The following is a 12,393-nucleotide window of genomic DNA, read 5'->3' as shown; positions in this document are numbered from 1 at the left end:
GGTCTTTCTGGGTGACTGAGCCTGCCACAAAACAAACTGACAGATAATCCCTCGCATCACCCCCCCCCCCCCCCCCCACACACACACACACACACGCACGCACACATCAACACCAAAGAAAAGAGGGAAAAATACAGAAAGTGGTTAAAGAGGGAACTCGGGTAGACAGATGTCATATTAATTATTACACCCGGCTTTGAGTGGAAGGCCCCTCGAGTAAAGTGAGTGCCCTCCCAGCCTCTGGACGACGAGCAGCAGCAGCAGCGGAGAGAGAGAGAGAGAGAGAGAGAGTCCTCACAAAACGCTAATTGGACTGTGGAAGCCCGCTAACAGCGTGGATATATGTTTCAGAAAGATCAGGCAGGGCGGAGGGGCGCAGGGGGGACGCTGAATAGGACCCACGCCTCTTTTCTAAACTCTCCGGCTGGGCTTAAAAAAAAGAGAGAAGGAGAAAGTGGAGGTGGTGTGTGTGTGTGTGTATCTGTGTGTGTGTGCCTGAATGTGAATGCCACAGAAAAATTGAACTATTTATGGCAATCCCCTCTAAAGGCGCGCGTGCACGGGTGCCCAGAATAAGGGGGAAGAGAAAAGAGTGTGCGCACACACACGCAAGAAGTTCACCTGCAAAAACTGAACCCCAAAACAATCCTAATTCTGTTTAGTGCGCAAAGTTGTGCGTGCATGCGCAAAGACGCGAGAGAGCGTGTTGGAGTCTGTGCGTGTTTTCTTGTTGTGCACCTCTTAGTGCCGCAGGAACCGCATAGAGAGTCCAGTTACGCGCACAGACCGAGGATTTGCGCCTCCTCGTTCCGCTTCTGCGGCCGATGATGCGCGCAAAGTGGAAAATTTTACAAACAGCAAAAGTCCCGCAAACGAGCGGTGTGTAAAGAAAGGGCAGAGACAGGGACCAGAATCAGGATCGGGCAGAGAGAACGTCGCACACTTCACTTTGTGAAGAGATTTTTTTGCATAGTTTGTGTTTTCTCTCGCTCTTCTTTATTTTGGCTGACCTGTAAAAAACAAAAGCAAAAAACAAACCCAAAACAAAACGCGTGACTATCCACCTGGAAATGCGTCAGACTGAGTTCGGTGTGGACTTCTATGAGTCTGTTTCACCTTCTCGTAAAAAACCCCCTCTCCTCTCACTGTTTGTTTAGTGCTTCAAGTGGCACGCGTCAGGCGCGCGCGGCGCACCGGTACCGGGGCAGGAGCCCAAGGTGTATCCACGCGACAGGAGGGCGTGGCCAGCCCCTCAGCCAGCCGTGTTGAAAAGCAGTGGCGTCTTTCTCCGAGAGCTCAGAGCAGCTTTGAGGAGCGCGAGGCAGCATCAGCGGAGCTGGGACTGCCCCCCTAACCAATAGCAGCACCCCCCCTCCACACTGGAGCAAGTGCGCGACCAGCGGCCACAGCACGTGAACGGCACGAGCGGGACGCGCTCCCGGAATCTCTGCGATTCTTTAAAACTTCTGGGTTTTTTCCCACACGCGCGTACGGACCTCACGACCAAAATGGAAATTAACGCGAGTCAGCAGCAGCAGTTGATGCCGCCCGCGTGCTTCTTCTCCGCGCAGAGCGTCCAGCTGAGCGCGAGCGGCGGCGGGAAGTCCGCGAGCAAGCAACCGAAGCGCCCGCGCTCCTCCTCCCCGGAGCTGCTTCGCTGCAAGCGGCGGCTGAACTTCGCGGGCTTCGGCTACAGCCTGCCGCAGCAGCAGCCGCACGCGGTGGCGCGCAGGAACGAGCGCGAGCGCAACCGCGTGAAGCTGGTCAACAACGGCTTCGCCACGCTGCGGGAGCACGTGCCAAACGGCGCCGCCAACAAGAAGATGAGCAAAGTGGAGACACTGCGCTCAGCCGTGGAGTACATCCGCGCGCTGCAGCAGCTGCTGGACGAGCACGACGCCGTGAGCGCGGCATTCCAGGCGGGCGTGCTGTCGCCCGGCATGTCGCAGGGATACTCCGCGGACATGAACTCCATGGCAGGCTCCCCCGTGTCCTCCTACTCATCCGACGAGGGCTCCTATGACCCCCTGAGTCCGGAGGAGCAGGAGCTGCTGGACTTCACAAACTGGTTCTGAGGAGCATCCGTGCGAGGTAAGCGCACACGTCACCGCGCTCGTTCCAGGCACCATCGTCATTTAACTCCCGACAAACCTAACTTCCCGTTTCTCCTCCTCCTCGCAGAAATATGGATCAGCTCACTTTATTGCTCTCCTGCGCTTGGGGTGGTCCCGAGGAGGAGAAGAACAAGATGGTCCTCCCCGGTCCACCTGACAGACTCAGCAGGGTCCCGGAGCCTTAACTGAACATCAGGCCGGAGATCAGCGCCAAAGGATTAAAGGAAGACGGGTCTCCCACATGCAGCGTGGGAATCCAAACTTTCTGTGTGTCCCCTTGATAAAACAAACAAACAAACAAACAAACAAACAAACAAACAAAACAAAAAACAAAAGAAAATGACCCTAAAGCGATTCACGCTCTCAGCACATTAAAAACTCTTCTATGCCAACCCCATCACAGCAGCACCAACTCTCTCTCAGACGCTGACTTCAGAAAAAAATGCTTCCAAGTCACGGATTTATTCTATAAAATTCTATATCAAACGCTCTTTTTTAAGATATATTAAGATATTTTTGTATGTAAGAGATTTATAGATGTTTTGTACACATCCTTTTGTATATATTTTGTCTATATATTTGCGAAGTCGCTTCTATACCTCCTGCCTATGTAGACGTGTAGTCTATTATTCTCTGGCTCTCGTGTTCACGAGGTTTCCAGAGGGAGTTTGATACTCCGATGTTTTATCCTATAGCACCGATGTGTCTTATTTAATAGCAGAACCACGTTATTGCATTATGTCATGTCACAATGATCAAAAACTTATGCAGCTATTGTCCAAACAGAGTGCAATAGCCACGCATTGTCTCTTTATACTGCCAGCTCTATATCCTCTCCACATAAGCGGAAAATAAGAAGTCTTATAACCATATTTTCTACACTCTAGTCTAAAAATAAAATGAGATGCTACTGAATTACTGTTCATGTCTTAATTTTAAAGTGTGTGTGTGTGGTGGTAGTGGTGGTGGTGGGGGGGGGGGGTAACTGGGTACAGTTTTCCTTGTGTGGCCATTAAACCCAACCCAATAAGTAGATGGAATAAGTCGAGATAAAAGTGGAGGAACGCACGTTTTACGCACGATGCATGTTCTCTTTTCTTGTTTGAAGCTGAGCACAGAGTGGCTCAACTAATTCTGTAACCACAGGTCTTTTACTAGAGAACTCCCACACTGCTATCTCTTTCTCCTTTGTAATACCAGCCAGCACCTTCAACCCAACAGACGCATTTTTTCACACTCGCAAAACGTGCGTAAAACTCCACTTTGTCCCCATTTTAAAAACACACATACACCTCCGCCACCACATTGATGTTGTGAAAAATAAAAATACTGCCGTGATATTCCTCTTAACAGCATGACCTTAAAATGAACACACCTCTGCAGTTAATGAAGCGTCGAGTGAGCTTTTCAATCTAGCCTTCCTTAGCGTCTGTGCGCACGAAGCGGCTGGAAGGTGGATCACCCAAGTTGTAGGATTACAATGACACTATTTCCCCCAATTCAACTCACACCGAGAAATATAATTCAAGTAAACAGGAGGCTTTAAAATTAGCAGATGGAGGGCATGACGTGAGATTGTGAAGTAGAGCTCTGAGGTTTCTGCACAACTGAGTTTGACAGGTAGGGCGGAGGCTGCAGCCGGACGCGTGTCTGGTTTAATGAGTGAATGGGGTCTGAATGGTGGTCGAGTGGAGACACGGAGCTGAATTGGCTGATGGCGTGTGCCTCCTGACAGCAGCATGCCGCTGAACACACAACCACCACCTGGGAGCGGAAAAAACATCCGTCAGAGTGTGTGGGGTTCAACATGTTGGTGTTAATGTGGGTGTTTATGCAGAAATGGCGTTAAATACATAAATAAGACACATTTTAGTGAAATTCTTTGGAAAACCTCGTGTTTATTGTAAATATGAGCGCACAAAGGAGAGTTCGTGGACCACCAGGGGGCCTGAGAGAGAGGCAGAGGGTCCTCCTGGCTCATTCAAAAACATAAATTATTAGAAAACTGTCTGAGTTTAGCATTAACCTGCAGACACTTCACTGTTTGTACAATTAATAAACAATTATAATATCTATTCACTTAAACTATTTATTAGAAGCACAGAAACAAACAGGTTTCCCCACCTCAAACACTGCCGGACGAGGACCTGCAACACTTCAGATCAAACAGATGATACCTCTAAATTCTGTATGTATTTTCTGATGTGAGTAAAAATTTCTGCCAGCTTGGAATATCTTTAAACCTGAATAAAACTTTTCTATCAGAATGACACATGAGAAAGGTTTGATCCCACTCTTGTATGTGCAAATACATCTCTAATTTCCTCACCTCTTTTAATTTACTTCAAGACCTTTTATTTTGAAAGGCATCTTGAACTTCATTAAAAATGAGATGTGATTTTTTTTTAAAGTTTTCAAATTTAACTTTAATTCAGTGTCTAAAAAAGTGAAGTAAGAGGCACGGCAGCCTCCAGCAAAGCACCATCACAGTTTAACAAGTAAAAAATTATGATGACTGGATTAAAATAAAAAATAAAAATAAAAAAGATCTCCAACACACAACCAACAGTGAGAGGTCCCCAGACTTTGTCATGTGGCTCAGCAGTGGGGGAAAAGCCACACAGTGGTACTTTATGACTCAAGGAACCTATGGAGTGAGGAACTTTGTTTCTCTAAAGATAAAATCAATGTTTTTGATCGTTTTAAAAATATAAAACGACAACTTATGGCAAGTAGGGCAAGCCCACAGAGTGTACACAAAATACATATTTATTATTATAGACTGTAAATAAAAGATGCATTTAACCTTATAGACTTGTTGAGTGTTTTAAAACCAATCTATATGGATCTGAGCTCACTGACTAATGACTCAGTCACATGATGAACTATACTCTATGTTAACAACCTTCTGGAATCTGAGGAGGATCAAAATTTACAAAATGAAAATCAAGTTGTTTTAAGTAAGACAAAACAAGTGACTGAGCCCAGAAAGTCCGCAGGAAAGTGTTTATTGGAGGGAAGGGAAGGATGCTGAAAGTTAATGTTTACTTTTTTATTATTTAGCTGTATTTATTTAGCAGGAACAATGGACAGTACATTTCCTCCTGTAGTCTCTGGTAAGAGACCCTAAAGCTCACCTGCAGCCACATTTTCAAACTAGATGGAGTTCAAAACATGCATCTAAAGAGTCACAATAAAAGCAGTTTTGACTGTTTTCTCTGGTGACATAGAGCTTACAAAGGTTTGCTGCCTGTCACAGCTCATTATGTTTCCCTCAGCGGCAGTCTGTCAAGCGTGCACAAGCGGCAGGAGAGCGCGGCCATATCTAATTGGCAAAGCTGAGGCAAAACAAAGGCTCAAACCACATCAGTTGAGTATCTTAGCGAACATCATTCATCAGTGTTGATTAAGTTGGACTGAACTGGACGGTAGCCAATAGCTCTGCTGCGGTGCTGCATTTTTCTTAAATGTTTTTGTGTCTTTTTTTTTAATAAACTCCACAACAATGAGCACTTGTTACATGAATCAGAGCGTCAGACTCTGAAACTACAGCAGCCACTGAAGATTTCAGGACCACAGACAGCACTTTACTGCTCTGTGACGTGATCCACATGCCTCAGAGAAACGACAGAGGCTGGAAACAGAACATACTCAGCACATGTGTGACGCAAAGGACATACGCACAGGAAGAGACCAGCAGCAATGTGACCACCTGAGACTGTGCGATGCCAATAAAATTCAGCCACTCGTACAGATGAGAGATGGAGTGGGAAGTGCAGGGTAAATTCATTTCTATTTTCAGGGAATTGAAATAACACACACACATGCTGCAGAGTGTTTACATTATTAATGCAAAAAAAAATAAAGGAGACAATAAAAATCTGAATCCTTGACAGAAGATAACTGATGGTTTCACGACTGTATTTCCATGGTTTATTCATTAATTGAACTATAAAAGGTCAAAAACATTTTGGCTTCCAAAATCTTGACTCTTGTTTATATTCAAAGTATTCATATGGAAATATGTGTTTACACAGCCGTCGAGGAGAGAGATTGTTTGAACATTACCCTACAGAAGTCCCTAAGGGATCGTCAGTCTAATGATCGACTTATCTTTTATCAGTGTGTCATAAACATCCAGTGTAACTTCTGTTCTGGCGGCTTTTATCACCAAGGCTTCTGTTATTTTTTAACGTCCAACAACAAACACTTGTCTCTGATGGTCTGTTAAATTACTAAACATTCTGTATTCATAGTTTTTATCATTAGTATGTGAAAGCATTCTTTTAGCGAGTTCGTCTTTAAGATCTAAATATCTAATTGCCTAATATTAGTGCTTATTTATATATATACATTTTATGAAACCCAAACTAATGCTGAATGTCTAATTTAGAGCAATTTAAAATGAAAGAAATAAGTTTCAGGTGCAGCAGAGATAGCAAGGTATAATGGTTTCTTCCACTCTAAACTCACTCTTGCTGGTTGTTACCAGCAAATTTAAAGGTTAAAGCTAGAAGAGAAATGCAACAAAGTTGCATAATTTAAAAGAAATAATTTAAATCTCCACCACAAATGTCCTTTTTAAAATCATTTTTCTGTTTGTCACATGTCGTCTTTTCATACAAGCAGACGTGGCTCAGCTGAGATGTCAGCCACACAGTGCTGAGGTCAAAGGTTGCTGGAGTCATCAAAAGGGTTGGAAATCACAGATTTGTGAATGAGCATGAAGAGGGGCAGGTAGGCCAAGAAGTCCAGCAGGTCCAGAGGAGGAATGTGCTGCAGCTCCAGTCTGACGGCCACCTCCTGATCCAGGTGGATGCCCCCGGCCTTCAGCTCCAGCAGCAGCTGCTCTGCGCTGATGAAGCCCTTCTGAGCACCCGCATCGCCCTGCTGGTCCTCCAGGAGGAACAGGAAAAGTTGCTGCAGGAGTTAATAACAATCATAGTTTTTGACATGACCTCAAACATGGAAAACTGGCTCTGGTCTTGCTCTTTGAACCACTTGTGTGTTGTTATTGTGTGTGTGCTCTTTAGGGAAGCCTCAGATTACCACAGGCTGTTTCTAGTCTTTTTTGAGTGCACCTGTTTGCACAGTTAATGCAGTCAAGGTACTAATTGTCAGACGCGGAGGCGGAGTAGGGGTGGGAGGGTTATAATCCCTCTGGCAAACACCCCATTGCTGCTGCCCCCCCCAAAACTTCTCCAGTTAACAACCCTATCCCTAACAGCTCTGTAATTACGAAGCCTCCCCTACCTGGCCAGGGGCTCAGTTTCCAAACCCATGGCTGCAGGCTTTCATGTTCCTCCTGCCTTTCTATTGCTCAGTACTTCCTTCTGTGAATGAGTACTGGGCCAGCTGGTAGATCCATCCTGGTCCATCTAAGATGAGCCGTGTGTCTCAGGCTGATTACAGGGCTGGGCGGAGTGGACGGCATGTTCACTGCTGGGCACTTTAATGAGATTAAGGCTGTGCTAATCTATGAAAAGGGAAAGGCACCCCTCTCTTTCTCTCCCTGGCTTGCTTCCCTCATTTCTATGCATGAGGGGTGAGTGCCTCTCATAAAAAAAAGCTTGCTGTATAAAGGATGCCTTGGAATTACTCTTCAAAGTGTTTGCCAGCATTTATTTCATTATAATTATACCAGCGAGGCCATGAAAAGAGGCGGGGACGGCGTGTGTGGAATAAATGTTACTAATGTGTGAGTTAATCTGATGTTGCATTGAGGGCACATCATGAAAACAAACTCCAGAGTGTAAACATGAGGCGAAGGAAGCTTTCACTGCACCTTAGCTTTGAAGAGTCTCACTTCCAAGGATCGGAAGTCCATGCTGCTGATTAGCGATCGCATAAACTCGCTGAAAGGAAAAAGCAAAAATAAGAACATGAGCTGAAAACTTTTCAAGGTTTAATTCTGCCTGTAGAGAAACCACATCCAGGATATCTTCACTTTTAAATTCATGTGTCCAAGTCCAAAGTGAGTTACCCCGATGATGTAATCAGGGTATTTTTCAGGCTTTGGGAAACTCCCGAAAGAGAGGAGCTACGTTTATATCTTTATAAAGCTATAAAGTGAAATCACAACAGATCTGAGAGCTGCTTTGAAATAAGGCTTTACTGCCAGTCAGATAAATTCACAATTAAAATGTGATTTCTTAAACGTTACTTGTCTAAAAGTAGTGCAGTACGTTACTTAATTACTGACCGGAAAAAGTAATTCACTACTTGTTGCATTACTTTGCCATTATTCTACAATATGACCTGAAATACATTGCTACACAACTACCAGCTAACAATATAAACCTGAGGCTTCAGTCCCACATACTGACATAAATCTCTATCCTAATGAGGACATACAAGATCCAAAGCAAAGCTGGAAACGAGCCCAAAGAGCCACAGTGATTCTAGCCGGTTCCAGAGAACAGGAGTTGGCGAACACTCAGTGTTGAGTAAATGTAACACGAGTAATAACACAGTTAACTGTAATGTAATTAATGAAGTTAGTACAATTTAGCTACATTACTACATTACTGACAAATGTAATGTGATTACAGTAACATGTTAGTTTGGAATGTGTTACACCCAGCACTGGTTACAACACTGCAGATCATTAAAACAAGATTTACACGCATAAGCTCAAAAGTAACAATCCAAGAAATGTTTGTAATGTTTGATGCCTAACGTGCGGTCTTGGTAATGCTGAACACAGACTGTCAGTGACTCTGAAATCATCTGTTTGTGTCTATCGAATTGTTTATTATTCTTTTTAAATAAGAGGGAAAAAAACACAAGTAGTTTACTGGCCTAAAGATTAAAAACATAAAAAAAGACCCTAAATAATTCCATACACAATACAAGCTACCAAATTGTATGACACACACTTGTACAACGTGTGGATGCACATCATTTAGGTCATATGATCTGGTTGTTTTTCTCTGACAAAGCTGATATACTATCTACTTATCTACTTATTCTCTATATAACATTATTGCAGAACATCTGCTTTTTTAGAGCTATTTATAACTTTATTTTCATTTTTTAAATTAATTGTTCAAATGCATTTATTTATTTGTTTGTCAAGTCATTTGTATTTCTGTAGCCCAAAATCACATGTACAGGTTTCATGGTTTTCAGAGACACATGTTTAACTGTTTAACATCGAGTGTATAATATCTGATACATGAGGTTTATTTTGGCATTATTTCAGCCCTGCGTCAGACTGGCGACCTGTCCAGAGTGTACCCCGCCTCTCGCCCTGTGGTAGCTGGGATGGACTCCGACCCCCCCCCCCCCCCCCCGATTCTGATAAGGTTTAGAGAATGGATGGATGGATGACAGTTATTTCATGGTTCAGGCTTTACAGAGTTAAAAAGAAACACATAAAAAACTCCCTAATGTTTGAAACAGATAAAAACATATTATTTTTACATTTTGAAGATTATTTTTTGCAATAACTGAAAAAAAAAGAAGAAAAATGATCAACTTTTTGCAGAGGAAACCAGGTTAGGGTTAAGTTTATTTACACATTTCCAGTTTGTATAGTTTTGCTATTAGATTGCAAACCTGTTCTGATTTCATAATACAGACACAAAAGTGGCTCCATGAGCCTCCAGAGCACGCTGCACTAATTCTTTTATTAACTAAGTCATGAAGTGTAAAAGAAGAGAGCAGCTGGCCTTTAAGGAGGGAAACATTTGGACAAACGGGGTTGTTGTGAATACAAATAATTGCGGTCATGTAATCGCTCCAAAAATAGGAAAAACTTTGGCGGCATTTTTTGGCGGGTTTGTCCTGTGCGACGTCGTGTTTACAGGAGACGTGATGGTAAAATGTTCTGAGTCCATTGTGGTTGTTCACAGTAGCCAAACAATGCGTGGGCACACGGGGACACCCCGCCACAGTAACGGATAAAACTGCTCTGGTTTTGAGTCCGTGTGGAGGTTTGGGGAGGGGCGTCAGCGACCGGACGCACACTCTGCAGCAATGTGACCACTCGCAGACCGGCACAATCTAGGTCTGCTCGGATAATTAGAGGGAGACCGGTCCGATTATGTGGGCACAGGCCTCTCCTGTCCAGCGTGTGGCACAGCGACGGCCGTCCCTTCTCTAACGAGCGCCCAGTGTTAATGAGCCCCTCCTCGCCGAGCGCTCAATGGCCTGTTAGACCAAAGAATGGCTGAACACCAGGCCATCGAGTGCAGTGCACGCCTGAGTGCTCCCAGCTCCATGATTGGCCCTTGTCCTCCAACCACGGTGCAGGCAGGGGCTTGATGGGGATGAAGAGAGACAGGGCAGCTAATGATTATTAATTGCACTTGGTTTGCAGTAAAAGAGTCCAAACGCTGGTGCGCTAAGGACACTGGCGTGATAATGGCTCGCGTAAATGAGGGGCGAGGGGACCGGTGATGGACTGCAGGGAGGATAATAGCAGCCTAACCCATTTTCTTTTGTCGGACCTCCTCTGGCACCCCGCTGTGGCCAGCACAGCAGACTTCTCGCTTGCGTAATACCCCCAAAATTTTGGCGGTCCCCTCACTGGGGAGCCAGCGAAGCAGGAGGTGAAGGGAAGCAAACATATCCTGACCTAGTTCGACTTGACAGAGTTGAGGGTTGTTTTGGGATATTCTGAGCAGGCTGACGGGTGATGGGAAACTCTATCAGACAGTTTACGTAGCGGGGAGATCGTCAGCATGAGTTTCCAGCGAAAGCATGAGGATGAGCCGGCTCCGCTCGATGCCATTCGGGAATTCTGCATGGTAATGTGCTTCCCGTCAGACCACGTGATGCTGCCTGAGGGAATGTGGCATTGTGTGAGGTGGACTTGTGAGGAAGCACAATGCCACACAGGGACAGATGGCCTGAGTCAAGGGGCAAAACAGGAGAGCACAGAGAGGGTGAGAGAGAGGCAAAAAGAGAGCCGGAGAGATGAGAGACACGAGAGGGGAGGACAGTTAAAGATGAAAAGAAAAGAGGAGAGCAAACGGGGGAGGAGGAGGGTGTAATTACTGTGCCGTTAAACTGCAAGAAACATCTATGAACATGAGGGAGCCACCTCCTCTAAGCCCTTCATGATCAGAAAGGCTGATTGTGTAACTACTGTTGCAGCTCATTTCAAAGCTAGGATTACAGACAACAGGATTAAGTGAAACAGGTAAGAGGATCAGCTGAGTTCAGTTGGGATGAGACGGCAGAAGGATGCTATTGTTTTCTCCTTGTTTAGGAGGTGGCGATAGGAGCGCTGATCTCCTCTCTTCTTATCATTTAAATCGCAGAAAGGAGTTCTGTGAAAAGAGGTTTAATATGGACATTCATTATCATTACTATAATTGCCTCTATAGAGCGCAGACACCCTGGGCTTTCTGTGCCAGCGAGGCAGCCAGTCTACAGGCCTCCTCTAATGCACCACACAAAGGGGCTGGCCGTAAATCAGAGGACCCGTGACCCTGGCCCCGTACTCGCTGAGAGGGAGCTCTCACTCTGGGGTGAAGGTTTTGGGTGCAGGCCTTGACCCTCGGGGACCTCTGGTGCTGGCTTGGCTCCACACTCTCCTGTGTGTAGGAAGCTATAGAGCCCGGGGCAGCGAGAGATCGCTGTGTGTGGGAATCTGCGACATATGGGGCACAATGCAGAGACACAAGGACGCGGAGGCTGAGCGCCGCCCGAGCAGGGTTCAGGGTTCGGTTATTTTCACGATCTGTTCGCCTGCAAATTCTTTTTTCTCCCGTTTACACCGTGAAAAGTAAGAAAGGAGTGAAAACACCTGATATATAAAGAAAAACACTGAATACTTTTTTCTTTTTACCTAAAAACACAGACACACAGCGAGCAGCCCCCTGGATTGTAGAGCGTTTGATATGAGGAGAATTTTTTTGTTTTGTTTTGTTTCAGGGTTGTTTTAAATAAATTAATTAATAAATTGTTGAATTTTTTTAATGTATTAATTGCAGACCAGCAGTCAGACAAACTACAATAAATACATTATAATGTATCAATTTTAATGATTTTTATATAAAATAACTACAGGTATATTTACCCAAAGCAATAATACTGTTATTTGAGGGTCGGAGAAAGTGATTATCCTCATTACCGGCTAATTATTTAATGTACAGTAAGTTCCTACAGACAACCAGATGTTATCTCTTTATTTTATATATAATTATATATAATCCTTTCATCCATCCTGTTCACTGCAGTCTGTTTATCAATACAAATAAAGATACTGCACATAAATAAACACACAGATGCTACTGGCAGCGGGACCACAGTGGAGCTCTATAGGAAT

General features: G+C 44.7%; 1 protein-coding gene and 1 long non-coding RNA gene across 2 annotated transcripts; one reads left to right on the top strand and one right to left on the bottom strand.

Moving 5' to 3' along the window:
* Positions 1–1,286: 1,286 nt before the first annotated feature.
* Positions 1,287–3,012, top strand: ascl1a (achaete-scute family bHLH transcription factor 1a). The gene is made up of 2 exons (XM_063501335.1): positions 1,287–2,091; positions 2,182–3,012. The coding sequence occupies exon 1, from the start codon at positions 1,509–1,511 to the stop codon at positions 2,073–2,075; it is 567 nt and encodes a 188-aa protein (XP_063357405.1). The 5' UTR covers positions 1,287–1,508; the 3' UTR covers positions 2,076–2,091; positions 2,182–3,012.
* Positions 3,013–5,106: 2,094 nt separating this feature from the next.
* LOC134647191 (uncharacterized) lies at positions 5,107–7,501 on the bottom strand. Its single transcript, XR_010096811.1, has 2 exons — positions 7,368–7,501; positions 5,107–7,034 (listed from the first exon to the last, which is right to left on the bottom strand). It is a non-coding gene; the product is annotated as an uncharacterized LOC134647191 (long non-coding RNA).
* Positions 7,502–12,393: the final 4,892 nt, after the last annotated feature.

This window comes from Pelmatolapia mariae, linkage group LG17, assembly GCF_036321145.2.
Source record: "Pelmatolapia mariae isolate MD_Pm_ZW linkage group LG17, Pm_UMD_F_2, whole genome shotgun sequence".
Taxonomy (NCBI): domain Eukaryota; kingdom Metazoa; phylum Chordata; class Actinopteri; order Cichliformes; family Cichlidae; genus Pelmatolapia; species Pelmatolapia mariae.
The sequence above is the reverse complement of the archived record's forward strand: the minus strand, read 5'-3'. Positions and strand labels throughout refer to the sequence as shown.